The sequence below is a fragment of the Etheostoma cragini genome, chromosome 16, assembly GCF_013103735.1.
Source record: "Etheostoma cragini isolate CJK2018 chromosome 16, CSU_Ecrag_1.0, whole genome shotgun sequence".
Taxonomy (NCBI): Eukaryota; Metazoa; Chordata; class Actinopteri; order Perciformes; family Percidae; genus Etheostoma; species Etheostoma cragini.
The window spans coordinates 11,275,389-11,294,555 of NC_048422.1; the positions used below are offsets into that span (position 1 = coordinate 11,275,389).

Genomic DNA, 19,167 nt, shown 5'->3' on the forward strand with positions numbered 1-19,167 from the left:
GGCTGCAATGAAACAAAGAGTGAAAAATTTAAAGGGGTCTGAATACTTTCCGTACCCACTGTATATATACATATATATATATATATACACGTACATATACACACATATATATGTGTGTATATATATACACGTACATATACACACATATATATATGTGTGTGTGTATATATATATGTGTGTATATGTACGTGTATATATATATATATATATATATATATATATATTGAGTGATAGAGTTTTATAACACTATAATGCTTGACTAAATTTGTTAAATATTAAAATATATAAATATTTTTTTTTAATAGCTTAGGCAATTGTCGTGCTGCTCAGAGGTTTTGTAGTCATTCAGCCTGTTCTCCCTTTTGTGCGCACACAAGACTTTATCAGAAACCGTCTCTGATAAGAGGTTTAAACTTCTTGACTTTGCCAATGGCCATTTTTTTTCCATCTGAAAAGCAGCTGACATTTATATCCAGAAATCCAAGAGCCCAAAATACCCTTTTCATTCCATTGTTCTGTAGCTTAAAGGGAAAAAGTTTCCTCACAAACTGACCGACAGTAGTTCCATTGATGGTAACTTCAAGCTCCACTAAGCAGTTCCTCTACAGAGCAAGCTCCCACATAAGGTAAATGTTTAACAAAAGAAAAATGCCAGGTAAAGATCACTCCTTGATATTTTACCTTAAGAAAATGTGGGATTTCCAAAAGCTTTTTATGTCAGTATCAGAAGACACAGAACAAGGTATGCCTCTCTCTTTTAAACATTCAGTAAAGTAAAAAGCTTTGGCACTTCCTGATATAAATATGGAAGTAGAAAACAATAAATAACCGCAACAAACATTAAAATGGCACGTTGTAGTTTAAAGTTTGAGGGGGAAATTTCCTGATCCTCTGTTTTATTTTGTATTGTCTAAAAATAGGTCCATCTACATTCTTTTTACAAGTCTGAGGCAGTTGAAAACATTTTACTCAAAGCTACAAATGTCTACAAGGTAATGAAGTTTGCTTAAACTTTGTGGCAAACGTTCAAACAGAAATAGTGGAGGATTACTTTCAGCTGGGGATTTATCTAGTTTTGGCACTAATGCAGGATTGAGTCTAAATACAGTACCTGTGTTCATGGTAAGAAACATGTCCCCCATTGCAAAAGTGTGTGACCAGTTTTTGAGCTATGTGGCTCAGAGGAATAAATTATACCAGGGTGTGCTTGTTAGCAGGATAGATTCATCGCTGGTTTTGATCTTTCAAAGTTTTCAATAATAAGAAACATGTAGAACATTGCCAGACATTTCCTTTGAGTCTGACATGAAACATAACAGAACTTTAAAAAACAAATGGATGGAAAGACGGATGGACCGGATTAAGATTTCACATGCCAGCCTTGTCAGTGACCACATCATTTTTTTCAGCGAGAAACAAGACAGTAAGAGTTGCAACAGCAGGCTGGAAAGCAGTAAACTCTAATAATAGTATAATAATGTATACTTTCTTAATCCCACAAGGGAAATAACATGTTAGTTAATGTTATTATACACATGCACTAATGGAGAGATGTCAGAGTGAGGCGACTGTAGCTGGACAGGAGTCCTAAGCAGTTGGGGGTTCGGTGCCTTGCTCAAGATAACTTTGGTACCCAGGAGGTAAACTAGCATTTCTCCAACTACCAGTCCACTACACTTTTATACGGTGGAGGTTTGTATAAGGACTTGAACCAGCGACCCTCAGGTTCCCAACCCAACCCTCTTCAGACTGAGCTACTATCATTCTGCGTTAATGATTCCTCTACAAGAAAACCAAGTCTAATTTTAAACTTACTCCTAAAATGAAGCAGGCATGAGGGCCATGCACATCATCTTGTTCTGAACCTAAACAAGCAGACAATCCCACATCATCAACACCTCCCACTTTCCAACTCCATCTACTATTGCCGTGCGTCTTCCCACCACTTACCTCGATCACTTCTCTCCCTATGGAGTTCATATAAGAAAATCTGTTTGATTAATTTATTACTGAAGTTAAGCCAACTTAATATGTTTGATCAGGGGCAAGGTTGCAAGATTCACACATGGTGGAGGATAAAGATAGGATGAGAAGAGGAGGAGGGAGGCAAGATGAAGGGATTATATTTATTGGGTTAAGTTATTCTCAGGTCGCCAGGGATGAGAACAGGTGCTTATAAGAAACGGGTTGATTCAATGCCACACATGGCCGTCTTGGGGACATGAATGCTTAATACAATTTTGAGAGTTTATTTTAGAAGTTGGTTGCTGCATGTTGTAGGAATTCCATAGAAAATACTCTAAAAGCATTTTAATTTGGAGTCCCATGCTCATGTGGGCCGTCCTGCCCCCACATTACATGAATATAACATTAAGTCATTAAATCTTTAACCTAACATCTGTCTAATGATGAGGCCAGTCCGGTTCGGCCGCATGTGTGATATGTGATCAGACTCCTCCGCCTGTGTCCTGAGGGGTTGGCAGTGCCCAAGAAATCCTACACAAGAGTTTACAGCCAGGATTTACCGCAGGGGCTAAGTTATCTGCACAAATCATCCCCTTTTTCATTTGCAGAAACAGTCCTGCAGACATGATTTATAAGTACAGTAGCTGCAGACATGAAATCCAAGGGCAAGTCAAAGCTGCAAATCACACCAGCTTTGCTTCTCTATTCACAACGTCCTATTGGTGTCATGGGAACGGACATATTCTAAATCTGAAGTTACAAATTACTACATTTTATCAGCTGTAATGGAGTATTTAGTTTCGTGTGTGTCCACCAGAGAAAAAGATGGCAAATAAATGCTCTCACTGTGCTGTTAGCATGATCCAGTACCAACTAAGCACCTGCTCCCCTCTTGACATTGCTCCTACTTTTGTCATTTTTAAGGGTAAAGATCATTCTCTCAGTCAAACCTGTGTACCAGCAGATACTCTGTGAACTGCCACTGTGGGTGTTTTCATCTTTTTGTATTCCTCCCCATCCAGTGGTGTACACAAATGCAGTTTAGCTCTGAAGTCTAAGTAGTTTGAAAAAGGTGCACAACATGATTACCAACAACTGCTTACAAAACAGTGCAACTCATTTATATTTATGATTCATTTCTATTATTTTCATGGCTTTATTACCCATATCAGTGTCAGACTATTCAACAGTAATGCATATCCTTATATGCTGTAGAATAGAGGTCTGTAATTAGGTTCAGCTGGGTGGCTGTTTTTCATTTCGGCAGCCAACTTAATTTCCCTAGCTGCGGTAGAAACATATTTTGAACATTTTTGTGTTTATTTGGGAACATAATGGACTTATTAACAAACCGATGCTATGGAGATCATTTTTTATGTCGGCCACTGAAGTTTAAATCCACATCCTGACATGCGTATCACACGAAAATAGACCTAGCTGCAAATGCTTGGACATGAAAGTTAAAACAGATGGAGAAGGATCAGATTTTAACCCTCCGATTTATTCATCAAGGCTGGGTTACAGTCAGATACAGCGCCAAAAGACATGCAAATGAAAGGTAGATATTGAAAACTCTGTTACAGCAGTGGGAGCTGTCCATATTATTATTGTAAATAGCCCATTGCATGGCACAGAACCAGACATGATATCTCTTTTCATGACTCTCCTTATGAGAGGTGTTGATTATAAGATGGATATACTGTAAATAAGGCAATTTGCATTGGTACACCTTGTGTATATATATATATATATATATATATATATATATATATATATATAGTTGAATTTACAGTATAGTACATTTATTAAAACCCTTTAAATATTTTGATGAACATAACATAAAACAGGGTTTTGAGGAGGTGGGCTAAACTTTAACATCTACATCCTACATCCTCATTTCTTCGCTGCTTTGTGTCAGAGCCGAGTTCTTTCTGAAGTGCAGCTTCTGTGCCTGATGGCCATTCCGTCCATCTGGCCAGCCGGTCATTGCTTGCTGCCATGGATCGTCACAAATCACTGGCACGCCACATCTCCAACAGCACAGAGACTTTCGGGACGGAAAATCAATGGGCTCTCATGGGCTACTCAATCAGTCCAGATATCTGGAGCTTGATGACGAAGAAAAACTGGGTGTGGGGAGGATTTGCAGAATGAAGAGAGGGAGAGATGGAAGCAGGTTTTAGGGCCATGTTAGGTGAGGTTGGATAGGTTAGCGTTAGCCGGTTGGTTTAAGACAGGAGTGTGGCTGTGAGCAGGAAAGAAAGATGGAGACAACAAATGCTGCTTATCATTATATTTTTTTTATGTACCAGTGTCAATATTGTACCTAAATTCTGTTACGATACCAAAGACATAATTGTTTTCAATACCTTAAATGTAAATTGACTATATTTATATAGCGCTTTTCCAATCTTAATGACTTCTCAAAATGCTTCAACATAATACAAGAACCATTTACACACTGTGGCCGAGGCTGCCATACGCTCATCAGATAAATAATCAAACACATTTACACTCTGATGGTGCAGCATAGGGGGTAACTCGGGGTTCAGTACCCAGCCCAAGGACCCTTCAACATGGGACTGCACGGCCAGGGAACCACCAACCTGCCGATTGGCAGGCGACCGCTCCACCACCTGAGCCACAGCCACCCGTTAGCACAAAGTGAAAGGGTGAAGTGTGAAGGCAAAGAAGAGAGGCAAAGATAGTGTGAAATGTGAAAGGGTGAGGTGCATGCTGGTGTAAAAAAAAAAAAACACGGGAAGATGGTTATTGTAGTTTGAACTTCTTATTTGGCTTGCTCACATATACATGGTCAGCCCTTGGCAAAGAGCTCACAGGGGCAATTAAGGTACTTTAAAAAGTCTTTGAGCTTAAACTCAGTTAAGAAGGGAACACACAGACATGACACACATATTTTTTAGATTCGGTGCGACTTACACATTCCAAGACTATCACTATGATTTACTGAATTTAAGTACTTAAATTCTACACCTTTTTTTTTTAAATCTAAGAATCGTAGACTAAAAGCTTTTTTTTATGAGTATCAAAGTAATGTCAGTACATTGCAAACACTAGCTGCTAATAGCTCATTCATTATACTTCTAATGGTGCCAATTTGCCTAAATGTAAACAAAGACAGGCTAGAAAAAATGGGGCTCACTGTGTAGCCCACAGCTTCTTCAATCGCTCCACGGCAACATGACAGGCAGTGTTGTGGGGGGACAGTTGTCTTTGCAATTCAGAATTGGAATATGAACAGGTTTTTCTGAAAACCTGTTTTTGTTTACACTAGACAAAAGATACCAAATTGTTCAGGGCATCAATGTCAATTTAGTGTTGTCTTAATACAAACAGAAATATGAACAAGTAGTAGAAGTATGTAAAATAGACCAGGAAATATTCATTTAAAGGATAAGAAAGAAAACTACTATCCTAATTCCACACGGCGTATGCTTTGCACCAATTCTCTTAGTATCATGTTTTTGCAGCAATAACATTTTGTACTAACAGGAAATTATGCATTATGGACACACAGTGGGCATCAATCACACTGCAGCTAAAAATGCCACTGTCAATTACATTTCACAAAGAGAAAGCAAGATTGTTTTCCATATCTTCCACAAGCTGTCTCACCATCATCCACAATGTTTGTTGTTGTTTCACAGCTGGGAGTAGATCCTACTTTTCTTTTTCCAAAAGTGCAAATATCAACAGTACACTCAAATTGATTGTGATTCTTCAACTTTTCCAGTGTAACATATGACTATAAAAACGTTATTGGAAGTATGCTACTTTATGGAGTATGGAATTGGGACACAGCTCAAGAATCTGACCAGGCATTTGACGCCAACTTTTCATCCTTGACAGTATTGAAACATAAGGGGAGATTGGATTTACAGTGGAAGGGATGCAGGACGGAGACGAGAGATCAAGTCATAAGAAGAAAAAAAAAAACTGAAAGCAAGGAGAAATTGATGGAGAGATAAAAGCAGATCGTCATCATCAAAAGGAACGAGAGCTGGAGGGAAGGTGGACAACACTGATAAGCAAGTGACTCAAAACGACACAAGTGTTTTGAATTGAGTCTAACCAATTCTCATGAATAAGAGCAGCGTATCATGAAGGTGATATCATATGGAAATGGCTCTAACAAACCATTTAACATTCACTGCTGGAACCGACTGCAGATATGATTGCCTCAGGTTGCAGGCAATGCATGCAAATATTATGTTAAATGTGAAGTGCCGGCATCCAGGTCGTTAGTTATTTCCTCCAATTTTTCTCAATCTGCTCTTTGATTTCACGCCTGGCTCAGGTTTTGTTGGGTTTACAATGAATCTTCATCATATAGCCAAAAGTACCATAACACATGACCAAACAGTTAGTGGATAATTTCCGGTGTTTTGAAACAAACGTTAATGGGTAGATAACATCTCCTTCTTTGTCATTTTCTCTCTTTGTCTCAGTGGTGGATAGCAAGGTGATCCTGGATGGCTTGCAGAGGTACGGCCCCACGCCAATCTATCTGCCTGTCAGCTACCGGATCCTCAATGCTGAGTCAGCGTTCTTCCTACAGGAGGCAAACCAGGACTTAATGAGGAACTCCAGCCTGCAGGCTCGTACTGAGTCCTTTTTCATCCACCAGGCCCGGCAGATGCCCTTTGTCAATGCGAGTTACGGGCCGCTGTCGGTCCAGCAGCCGGTCCCTCTGGAGCTCCTTCAGACGCTGCCAGGGCCATTTAACACGCCCTCTTTCTCTTCAACATCGGTGCCAACATCATCGCCTCCTCTCTTTACCTTCAACTGGAAGGTTCACACCTATATTATCAGCGAAAGCATTCACCCCAGTTGGCCAAAGGTCCAAGTGTTGTTCTACATTGCAGGGAGGGACTGGGATGATTACAGCGCCATCCACAATCTGCCCTGCGTCAGGATGTTTGCCTTTCATGAGACTCAAGAAGTCCGTGGAACATGCAGGCTAAAAGGTGAGCTGGGGATATGTGTTGCCGAGCTGGAGCCTCTCGCTAGCTGGTTCAGCTTGCCCACTGTGAGGCCGGGTAGGCAGAGGGTCTCTGAGCAGCCCCAGGGCACTCCTGTGGAGCTCTACTACATGGTTCAAACCACGGACAGTGGAGAATGCAGCTCTGAGGATTCAAGAAAGGGCGGCTCCGTTCGCCCAGACCAGCAGAGGCCGATGGGCTATTTTGCAGGGCATACACCTATGCAGCGCATTGGGAGCGTCAGGCTGTTTCAGCCACTGTCAGAGCTAAAGCTGGACAATAACTTTGTGGTGATGGCACCCTCCAAACCCATCCGGCAGAGAGAAACCGTCTCTACTTTTCTGGCTCTGTCCACCCTTTCTTTGGTGCCAATTTTCACCCTCAGGTGAGTCAACCTCCTTCTGGGAGAACAAAGTTTACTGCTGCTCTGTTAATGTTCTCTCTTTCTCCAAAAGTCATTTACAAGAACAACATTGGGCATGCAAGCAGTAAAAAGAAGTAATTAGTAGACTTTAAGAGGAAGCAGCCGGGATAGACACTTCACAAACAAAATCTGACAATGTATGACAACATTTACAGTATACACATCTGTCAGTCACTCATGTGTAAAATTGTGCTGAGGCATACAACAGGAAGACATTCTTAGTTATTGTGTATGTCCGAGTAATACACTGAAATTAATAATGCAGGGTATAACTAATCTAGGACAGCTTCTTGGTTTCTAAAACACATAGACTACAATTTGTGGGCAACACACTTATAGTCCTATCATGTATTTACTAAACGGTTGTAGTTTGGAAACGTTACTTATAACAACTTGTTTAATCAAAAATTAATCTGCAGTTGGAAAAAAAGCTGGGATTAATCTCTAGCTTTACAGATTAGAAAATGTGTGCATGATAAGCTTTTGATTTGCCACACCAGACTCCAGTACACAGCCAATGTTGCCATGACACTGATATCTATGTCATTGAGCTAGTTCATTTAGGTTGTTTGTCTACTCATCCGAAAATACAATGTTGCAAATGAAAAAAACAAACATGGGTGACAACATAATATCACAAGTGAAGTTTTTTTTAACAAGACAGTGGTGACCAAGAGTGTACCTTTGTAATAAATTAGCTGGCTTTGTTGAGTGAAAGAACACAAACAGATAACACTCTGAGAAAATGTAAAAAGACTTTTCTTGTTGACGTTTTTCAAACAAAACAAGGCTAGCTCGCCCCTCCCTCTTCATCGCGTCCCCTCTCTCTCCCTTCCGTGCTTTCTCTCACTAACCCCCCGGGCCCCACCCCCAAATTCTTCTTGTCGGTTATTGGCTGGAACGCTGGAAGTTTGTTATGTTATGTGGTGCAGGTTGGCACAGTTTGTTTTTGTTTACAGTTTGTTCTGGGGACAGGCAGCCAGCAGATAGTGAGGAAATGTTTGCTGTATGTGACAATACATGTTGTAGCCTTAAAAAAAACGTGTGACATCGCTTAGAGCACCTTCAATGCTAGCAGATGTTTTTGTGAAATGACATTATTTCAATAACAAAGAAAGGACTGGCCACAAGACGAATCTTAGCTCTGGACCAACAGCTATAGGTATTTCTTTCAAAGTTTTCTGGAAAGTGGAACCACTAGATAATTCAATGATGTTCAACCTGAAAACTGAAAGCCTATTTAATTATGACACTATATTTTTTGTGTACAGTAAAGACATCATGTGTATGGCTTGGCAGCACCGTTCCAGAATGTGTATTTTTTTGTCATACTGCTATCTTGCTTACACAAAATGATCTTTTGTCTCAATACCACATGTAGCTTTAGGCCTTTAGAAGAAATTTACTGGCTGCTAAAGATTAAATAGTATTGCATCACTTGCAAAGGATACAGTGTTTCCCAGAGAAGGTTTGTTAGTGTTTATTGTAACCTTCCAAGTAATTTTGGAGATACAGTAGAGATATATTGTCATGCTTAACACCTTTTAAACTGCATCTTTGACAGTCTGGAGGCGATTGTTTTGATTGGATATAACACCTTAATTAGGCCCTTGTGCTATTAATGAAGACTGTTTTCATGTAAGCATCTTCAAAATTGATTGTCTGAGGAAAATTTGTATTTGAGATCAATCCACACAACAACAAAGTTATTGATTCATTGAACTTTGTCTCATACAAATTACCATTCAAAGTGTAATTGCTCCACGTTGTTTAATGCAAATTAAGGTTTAAGGAATATGCATTCCGCCGGGCTACTTTTATGCCTGAGATCTAAATCACGGCAGATGAAACAGTTAGCAGCCTCAAAGTGGAGCTGTGACAGAGAGCCTTGGCAATTTGTCAACCTTGGGTAAGCAGGAAATCTGCCAAAAAGCCTCATTGCTTTTCCTCTCACTCCAGTGATGATGAACTCCCAAGAAGTATTAGCACATGCAGTGTGTGTTTATCACATTTGCCAGCATGTGTGTAAATGGCAACTTTAAAGGCGGTATTTTTACTTTTAGTGCCTTTTGACACCCTGATCGTTCAGAAGTCCATCTTTTTTATGTCTCAGTTGGGATAGCACAAACTTAAAGCTTTAGCGTGTAACTTTTTGATATTTACAAATGTCTGTTGCATTCAAGTGATTTCCAAATGAGTTGACACAAAGCTAATGAAGACTATCAGCTCCACACAACTCTCTCTGTATTTCTCAGTTTAGCTATGTTTGAAGATTGTGTCGTCCGGTGACTTTCTCCTTGCAGAAACTCAAGTGAAGATAACTACCTCTTTTGAAGAGTTCATCATGTTTTTTTAATCCTCTGTGTCCTCCTTGGGTGCTAGGAACTGCATGGAGAAGGGGTGGGGGGGTGGGGGGGCTGGACAATCACATAAGGCTTGTACAAGGCTTGGATAATCACATAAGGCTTGTAAGCCATGCCCCCATTTTGTTTTGCTTTTCCCAGATGTTAAGACAAACCAACTATCAATGTTTTGTTTCAACAGTCAGAGAAAATAAGAGATTTATTTTGCTGATTATGTGAAGCATGTTTCCAAGAGGACGTATTTTTAAGATACATCAATTTAAGTAATATTTTTAGTCTGCTTTGTTTGCCTTTCTGAGAGCACCATATAAAATCAGTAGGTTTACATGCACATGTAATTCAGTTGGATTAGCCATCCATCTTTTGGATCACAGTGGTTAATGTAGACCTCAGTCTGACATCTTAGTGTTTGAATCCTGTGCAGCAAGGTCGGAAGTGGTCTGAATGCAAAGCATTAACAATTGTCTTACATAAAAACCAGAGTGATGATTTGAAAACAAAAAAGCAACAGTCATGTTTCAGTTAATAAAAAGGGTTCTGCTATCATGTTGTAGCAGTAAAAGCAGTTTGTTAGCGGCCACAGGTCCTTTTAGGACTTTAACTTCATGATTAAACTCTTCTCAAAAACGTTTTTTTTTTTTTTTTTTTTTTTTTTTAACAGAAATCTGCTTCAAAACACAAACACTTTAACTAAACCTTTAACCTCCGCCTGACCCACTTACGCCAGTATCCTCCCTTCACTCCAGATTTTAAAAAAAAGGAGCCTATTTTATTTTGTCCTCATCGGTTCAACCAATCATGAAAATGCCACATGGAAATAAAATGTTTTACTAATTAACAAAACATAGAGACACAACGAGAGAGCAGTGAAACTTTTCTAATCTGTAATCTGTGTTTTCGCTAAATGGAACTTTTGGGCAGACTTAATGCGCATAAACCTGAGCAGGTTCTGGGGGGGGACCGTGGCTGGAGTACTCCATCTACAAAATTACAGTAGTTTCACATTTCACATACCCCTGTCGCAAATTTGGCGCATCTAATGACAGAGATAAGGTTCACCTGGCAAGGATTTAATAATTGAAAAACTGCATTGGAGACAGAAAAGGGATTCAGCGAGGTGAAGCAGGATGAGCCGCGGCGGTCGGGCATGGAGCTCTCAGCTTTTCAAAGGTGGCAGCGAAGTGGTTAGGGCTAGGGTCTGGCTTTGTCCTCAGCGGGCTGCCGTGCCGCCTGATATCGCGGCATCAGTATTAGGTTTTGAGACGATTTCATAACCGGTTTAAAAACGTCTCGTAGTCATGGTAAACAGCAGTCCATTTCTGTATTGTGGTACAGTTGGTTTTTACACCTGATGTAACCCGTACAGCAATACACATGAACTGTACTTCGAACACCTTTTGTGCCAAGTGGACTTGGGCACGGATCATGTACACACTCATCAAATAAACTAGACTTGGAGTCAAGGGTTTCCTAATCCTATACACTGGTAGTAAAAAAAAAAAAAATCTTACTACATGACATTTTATTTTGAATTGTCACAATAAATTGCATTTATCAGAATGCAGGAAATTGAGAAATGATGCTCAAATTTCCTGGGGGATTTCCTGTTTCCCAAAGGCCCATCATCAGCCAGACGTTTTGCTGAGGCCCAACCAACATATCTTACTGTCCCCTCATTCTTCCTCTGTTGTCTTGCTGTGTAATTGGCTGTGTTTGATCTAATCCAAACTAATCTAATTATCTTAAATGCAATTGCAGGCTTTTAACCCTGGCCGCTGGAAAAACAGACATTTGTGCACACAGATTCATGAATATGAACATATACACTCCCATGTGTGCACACATACTGTATACTGACACTCACACACCTACATTGAACAAACCTGCCCTGAGCCAATTGTAAAGTCATGGTTTGTTTGTCATGCTAAGGGCTCCCGGTGGAATCAGTAATTCCCTGCTCCCTGCCTCATTAGCCATGGGAAGAGTGGTGGAACAGGTTGGAAAATGGTTCTCCAGCGCCTCTCATTCAACATGCATATGAAAACACCATTTCCTCCTGAGCAAATTAACAGGCTTTTCAAAAGATAAATTGCCCCAGCTGTATTATAATTTTGACTAAACAATCCGACATATTCCCAAAGAACCCCCCGGGGGCAGTGTTGTTGATGAATGCAAATGAATTTAAATATCTGATAGTGCGAAGGTATACGTATGGGATTCTTCATGCTGTGCCAGCCCAAACAGTCAGCAAGAGTAATATTCAGAGATTTAGCATGTGAAGGAGGCAGGGTCAGTGTTTGGGCTATAAATAAAGAAGTGGATTTAGCTGAGGCAGGTTTGGAGTTATACTCAGACATACTGCAGTGCACCGTGTCAGCTGATTCTGATCCTTTACACAGTTCAGGTTTGTTATCCATTGTTTGCTGAAATATCAACAGGAGAAAAAGTTGGAATAAAGATGTTCTGCTCAGTGTATTAGCCTTATCTTGACTGTACTCGTGAATCAGTTCTTGCTAAAGGTCACCAAAGACAGGTATGTCTCTTTTCCATTTCCATTTCTGTACTTATCTTTGCTTTCCCTCATATTTTATCTGCCTCTCTGTCTTGGTCTCTTTCACCTCCTTGTGTTATTTAACCTTTCTCTCTCTTTCTGTCGGGCTCTCTCCTTTTCTGTCATACTCTTGCTTTCCCGGAGCTTGACATGTTCCTCCTCTTTGTGCTGAAACCCCGGCATACAAACTCCTTTGTTTTATATTTAACTATCCGGAAGACTTTCTCAGTATACCTTGTCCCGCTCACCAGAGTTTACTTTGAGAGCACAGACTTTCCTCATCAACTAATTAATAGGTCAGTAGTTATTTGCGGCCTGGAGGGGGAAGAGTTCATTTTTTAGATAGTACCCGCTATTGGGCCCTGCCACCACAAAGCAATCACCAGTTGCCTAAAGCAAGTAATTTGAATCCTTTTACTTTCTACACTGATGAATTTATATAACGTTTCTCCTCTTGAATTTGTGTTTAAACTGATTAATTTATTGGACATTGGAAGCCCAGATTGTATTACTCTGCCATTTTCCCTGCTGCCCACTTTTCTTTGCTCTTGCTCTGTCTATCTGCCTTTTGGAAAAGGCTACATATCCCCAAGGGAATTTTGTGATCCCACAGCTTGGCAGAGGGTCGTACAAACACGCCATACTATTCAAGGTGACACATGCCTCCCAGACTTTGGAGCATCTACAGGGTCAGAGTAGCATCGGTTTTTCTTTCTGGTTCCTTTGAACATTCCTTTGAAATGTCTTGCAGGCTTTTTATAAGGGGCTGGAGTTGGGTCCTCCCTAGAGAGTGGTGCTCTATATCGTGTCTAGTGATAGGATTACTGAGTAGTTAAGTAAAATGTGTGGTAGGTTCTGTAGAGAAGTGTACAGTATCTATCTCTCTCAGATGTTTCAACTTTTATCAAGATACGTTGTCCAAAATCTAATACAAAAACAATATGGACAATTTCGTAATGACTGATACACCGTAAATCAAAGCTGAATTTCAAACAGAATATTTCAGTCAGATCTGTCGGGGATTCATACAGTACCTCAGACATTATTAATACCCATAGCTGGTAAAACAAAATGGGAATATCACAGACATATACGACTAGCATTGAAGCTGTACAGTTGAGATATTCTTGCAACAATATTCTTAAGAAGTTCTCAAAATATTACAGCTTTAAATTAGGGGTGTGTGATATGACTATACTAGCTGGTGAACAATTAAAGAGAGTACCGTTAGTATTGCGCAACAGTGCAAATTCCAACAGTTGCAGTTCTTTGGCTCATACACGCCTCCGTAGATGTTTTCTCTGCCAATTATCAAATCACACGATTTGCCTTCACTAAAAACACCAATAACAGCATGCAGTAGCTAGCGCCATAGATTTCTTCCACTACCCTTTTTTGCAGGTTTCACCAAGTACAAGAAAAGAAGAAAATACTTTTGAAGACCTTTTCAAGACCATTTTGAATGACATTTATCACAACATCAACTGAGCCCTAAATTCTGTCTTCAGTAAATAAGTATTGCTTAACTTGCACTTCCCCATAGCTAAAGAATAAAGTCCAGTTTGTGTCTGATAGACTCCGAAAGAAACTCGTGCAAATAACAGAAAAGCTGATTGGCTTCAATATAAGTTGCATGTTGGTGTCCTTGTTAGTAGTAATACAGCAAATATATATATATTTCTTTCATATATAATAAATAAGAAATAACTACAACGCCAAAGAATGAAAGAAAAAGAACATTAGAGACCCTGTATTTGGCAATGTAGCGGGATTGTCGACAACACAGAGGAGTTTGTTCCTTAAAACGACATCACAAGACCTGGAAAGAGTAAACTGATGTGGTGACATTTTACCTGGCCAAAGATACGCTTCCCATAAAAAATGGGAAATATTTTAGTTGTAGTAAGAAGTTTAGTATAGTTAGTTAGGTACCAGACATCCAGCCACAAAGATTTTTCCAACACAGCCATTCTACCGCTGTTCTCCCACTTCCATGCCCACATTCAACACAAAATGTCCAGTGTTTTGCTACAACAACCTCATTTGAGTCCATTGACCATTTATGTATTTTACAACTGAAAGATGTGCATGCGACTTATTTTATTATTTGATTGGGTGCTTTGGTAATTAATTAACTAATTGTAATAAGATCGCGGTTCGTGATCCTGCTTAATGTGATATTTTTGCAATGTCGCCCAGCCTCCAGGTGTAGAGATTTGATTCCAAATTACATGTAATTACATTACAAGACAAGCAGTGGTCAACACATATAATGATCTAATTTGTGTTGCATCCAGAATTGTTCTTTGTCTCATTAATCTTCTGCATTTGGAAATAGATGGGGAAAATCTTCATGGCTGACACAAAGGAAAAATTAGAAAACAGGAAGAACAAAATACTCCAATTCACTTCCATCATTCAGAGATGTTTCTCAAAGTAAGACTGAATATCTCTTTCCACTTGATTCAGGCTATACATAACCCAGAATAAATTATAAAACTTTCCCTAAAGATCTTAAACCTCTTTCATATTAGTTGTGAGATTCTCACTCTTTTCATGAAGTTTCTTCATAACTTTTGGAAGCCAAAATTGCAGTCTCTGGCCCATAAGATAATTGCACATAATGGTTCATCATTAGTACAAATTTGAGCTCCTCATCATTTGACCAAAATAGATTATTTAAACGACAGCTCGGTAGCTACACAAATGGCTTACACGCCATTATATTCTCAATAGGGCTGTGACGACAACCCCTTCATCGCAATACCGGTGGTGACGTGACACTACCGTGGTGATGACATCATCAAAGCATATTTTAAATTTTTTTTTTATTTAATCAAATGTTCTTGCTGGTGAAAGTTACAAGAGAACAGAAGTGATATGAAATGTGATGAAAACCTTTTTTTTTTAAATCTTATTTTCAATAGATTATGGACGAAAAACAAACTCAAGATGCTCGTCACTTTAGATTTGCACAAGGGGATGGACAGTCTATAACTATTTGGGGGATTCCTTTTTTGTGTCTGATTATTATGAATCATTTCTACAGGAAACATTGAGTATAATACACGTTAGGGAAGGCAAAGACATGTCTCTGTTTTTAGCGGAAATAGACACATTAAGGTGACCGCAGCAGTGCTTTACCATTGCACTTTAGCCTTGCAGATAGCAGTTTCGTTCTGCTTGTAGCTTAATCCCAACATAACACCCCAGATGTAATTTCAGCCTGCGTGGACTTTTTGTAGCCTAAAACAGAGCAGCTTATATTAGTAAAAAGAACATCAAGCGGACTCCCGGGTCTCCCTCTAAGCTTTGTGTCTGCTCGGCTGCTAGACCGCCGTGCTGCGAAGCGTCGACCCTTGGCATTGTCGAACTTTTAATTCAATTTTTTTTACTTCAGTGCAAGTAGAGTTTCTGAACTGTCTGTGAAATGGATCAACGGCGACAAATGAGAGCAAAGTGTAACTGACAGCAAAATGCAGTAATGACGCACGTTGAGCTGAAATAGAAACACTCATTCTGCCGCAACATACTGTATGTGGTACATCAAGGGTTAAGCCGATGCTTTTTCGGGAGTAAGGCCCTTCACTTTACCGGCAGTTTTGACAACAATGAAGCCACTTTGCCCTGAGAAGCTCAAGCTTGTTGTTTTATAGTTCACTTTTAACACACTTGACATCATCTTTGCTATCTCTTTTTCCATCACAGTTGCACTCATACGCCACTCTCAGTGCTCGCTGTCTCTGCGTGACCACTAAGGCACTGACATCACTCACTTAAGCCACCCTGCCAGTCTTTCTTCTAACTTACGCTACTCTCGTAATAGGGCGGTTGCAGTCAACCGGCATATCGCGGTGATACGTTGCTTCTTCACCGCGGTAAGAAAAAATCTATCCTGAAACAGCACGAGTTCTTAATGCACTGTGCAGCTCAGAGCACGAGCACAAGCGCTGACATCTGAGAAATACCAGAGATCCCAAAATCCCGTGCAGTGATATATTTAAAAACTTCTGTGCATAAGATGAATATAACATTTTGCGGCTTTGTAGGGAAAAAAATATCGTAATTATCTGTGTTCTCTCCATTACACAGTAGTTATGTGCATCTGAGGTTGTAAGAGACCCATAAGAATTCATCCTGTGCGCAAAAGATAAATAACTCTCTTTTGTAAAATATCACTGGTTAGGACATTAGCTTTGGACTTCAGTTTTGTCAAAGCCAATTGGAACACTGCTCTCCACACACAAACAGAAATCTACTGGGGCGACAACAGGAGATATTCGTAAGGGATGTTTATTTATTTTTCGGGGGCAGCGTCTTCAAATACTTTACTTATCGCGCTGTTATTTACAACTCCAGGCAACACTTCTACTCCAAGTTCTGCAACACTGTTAACTCCAGCTCTTGCAATCTGAATTGAAGATGATATATGTGGAGCTGGAGGGGTTGACAAACAGGGTGGGATTAGGTATGGAAGTAGTCCTGGAAGAATAAGCTCTGCTGGCTTACTGTCGGTTGGTCTCTTTCTCTCTCTCTCCATCTATCTTCTCTCTCGCTCCCTCTCTCTCCTTTCTCTCCCACTCCCTCTCCCTCACTTGCTCAGTCTCTCTCTCTCTCTCTCTCTCTCTCTCTCAGACAATCATAAGCTTGGCTTTCTAATCACTTGTTTATCCTGGATGTTTCTCATAAGGATTCACTTTGATTAGTTTGATCCCACAGACTTGACAGCTTTAACACAAACTCAGAGCCATGCATATTTTAATATGGACTTGAGGCAAAGAAATACAGAGATAGAAATGATAAAATGCTGTGGTTGAGCCAGTTTTACAAACCAACAGTCAGCCGAAAAGCCAAAATGCTCTAACTCATCACAGCTACATAAGAAATTGTTTCACCCACAGATGGCCTAGACGCACAAATATTGGAACAGAGGGAGAAGAACCACCATGATGTTGCTATTACCGTAGTTAACTCAAAGTAAAAACATTTGTTTGCTCTACGGTAACAAAATGTGTTTCAGTAATGACTCACCCCATATGAACTGTGCATGTGTAACAAAATTTCTAATCTGAAACCATAAAAACGTACTCTCCGTGGAAACCAGGGAGTGGAGCTTTTCAGCAACTATAGTCATTAAAAGGCGGGTATCACCATGTGGCCGGGTTGCACATATACTTCGAGGTTTATGGCTCAACGCAGAGGTCCAGGGTTCAAATCCGACCTTTGACAAATTTCCTGCATTCCTTCCCCCTCTCTCCCCTTTCTCACCTAGCTGTCCTGTGAAAAAATACCCCTAAGTTGCCGCCTCTGTGACATCAAAATAGCCATGCACTATAATAGCTTACACAAATGTCGTTTAAAGCTAATCTTGTAGAAAACAATGATCATACTAGTGCACACTTACAGGCATAATTATAAAAAAAGAGATCTAAGGGTCTACAGCCACGCTAGCAGCTCTGAGGCTGTCATTAGGGACAGTGGTGTTTTAAGCAAAGTGCTAACGTCACCATGCTACCGTAAGATGCTCGCGATTACGATGCTAAAATGCTCATGTTTAGAAGGCATAATGTGTACTATGTTCACTCACTCTCTCAGTTTTTAGTGTTCATGCTACCAATAACACATGTTATTAAAGACAGCAGACAAAGAAACGGGCAGAAAAAGTCTCATTAATATCAATTGGATATATTGGATGTCACAAGTCTGCAAATCCTCGATTTGATTACATTTTCGATTCTAAGGTCACGGTTCGACTCGATTCTAGATTTTTGCATGTATTTCTTTTAAAGAACAGGTTGCAATGCAATTTTTAGGCAATACACTTTGATGCAATATAACATCTGACCTTTGATCGCAATGTACCACTACGTTGTCAAATTGAAAACATGTATTAACATCATAATGTAACAATAACTTATATCTTCAGTCAATTGGAAACTTGGCAATTTGTCAATAAAGTAAAACAAATAAATGCTGACATTTTTAGGCAGACGCTCGCAGTACAACTGTCTTTGCAGCTGAGCACACAGAGAGCAGAGAGGGTGACTCTGCATTGCACTAACTTGTTGCTCTCTGTAACATGTCCAATATAAGCGGCTCTGTTAAGAATACAAAATGTGCATGCAGGCTGAAACTAAATTGTGCTGTTTTGTCAGGATTAAGCTATAAACAGAAGGAAACGCCTCAAGCTGCAAGGCTAATGTGCAATGGTAAACAAGTTCTGTCAATGGGTCTCCTGCATTTCGACTGGCTGTAATGTTGACTCGCAGTGCTTCAACAAGTGCGTTTTTTTCCCACTTGGCAGAACGTGAAATGGGGGCGTGCAAGGCGACGTGGGCGGGCGCAGTCCCGCGGGTCTGTTCGCCTCCTTTATGCGCATTCATTATGCCTTGTTTCATAATTCTGGATTTGGCTACTAGTGAATGTTAAAACTGTTTAAAATGTAACATTTTAAACAAGGCCCGTTTAAGTGTTCGGCCTGGCAAATTGATGTACCCCAAAAAATTATATGGTGAAAAAAGTCTTTCTGGGTCAGAGGGGTGCAGTTCCACCGTGGTGGCATTAAGACATGGCGCTGTTCCAGGTTGCTTGGGTGGCTGCTTGACAAGCTGACTGGACGGGACGTGGCAGCATCGATGATTCCATTTTTTTATTTGAAATTCGAGATTATGACTTAACTTCGGACCCCTTAGTTGGCTACACCCTTATTTGCCTAATATAATTAGAATAGCTTTAATCTCCCCAGGATTTATTGTAAGTTTGTTGAATTCACATTTTTAACTCATCAATATACACTCACCGGCCACTTTATTAGGTACCCCATGCTAGTAACGGGTTGGACCCCCTTTTGCCTTCAGAACT

At 40.0% G+C, this 19,167-nt stretch overlaps 1 protein-coding gene across 2 annotated transcripts in view; it reads left to right on the forward strand.

Moving 5' to 3' along the window:
* LOC117959096 (transmembrane protein 132C-like) overlaps positions 1 to 19,167 on the forward strand; it is a 141,543-nt gene that overhangs the window by 35,405 nt on the left and 86,971 nt on the right. For both annotated transcript variants that reach the window (XM_034895999.1, XM_034895997.1), the window contains exon 3: positions 6,435 to 7,353. In XM_034895999.1, coding sequence (XP_034751890.1) covers positions 6,435 to 7,353 — 919 coding nt within the window. The remainder of the gene's footprint in view (positions 1 to 6,434; positions 7,354 to 19,167) is intronic.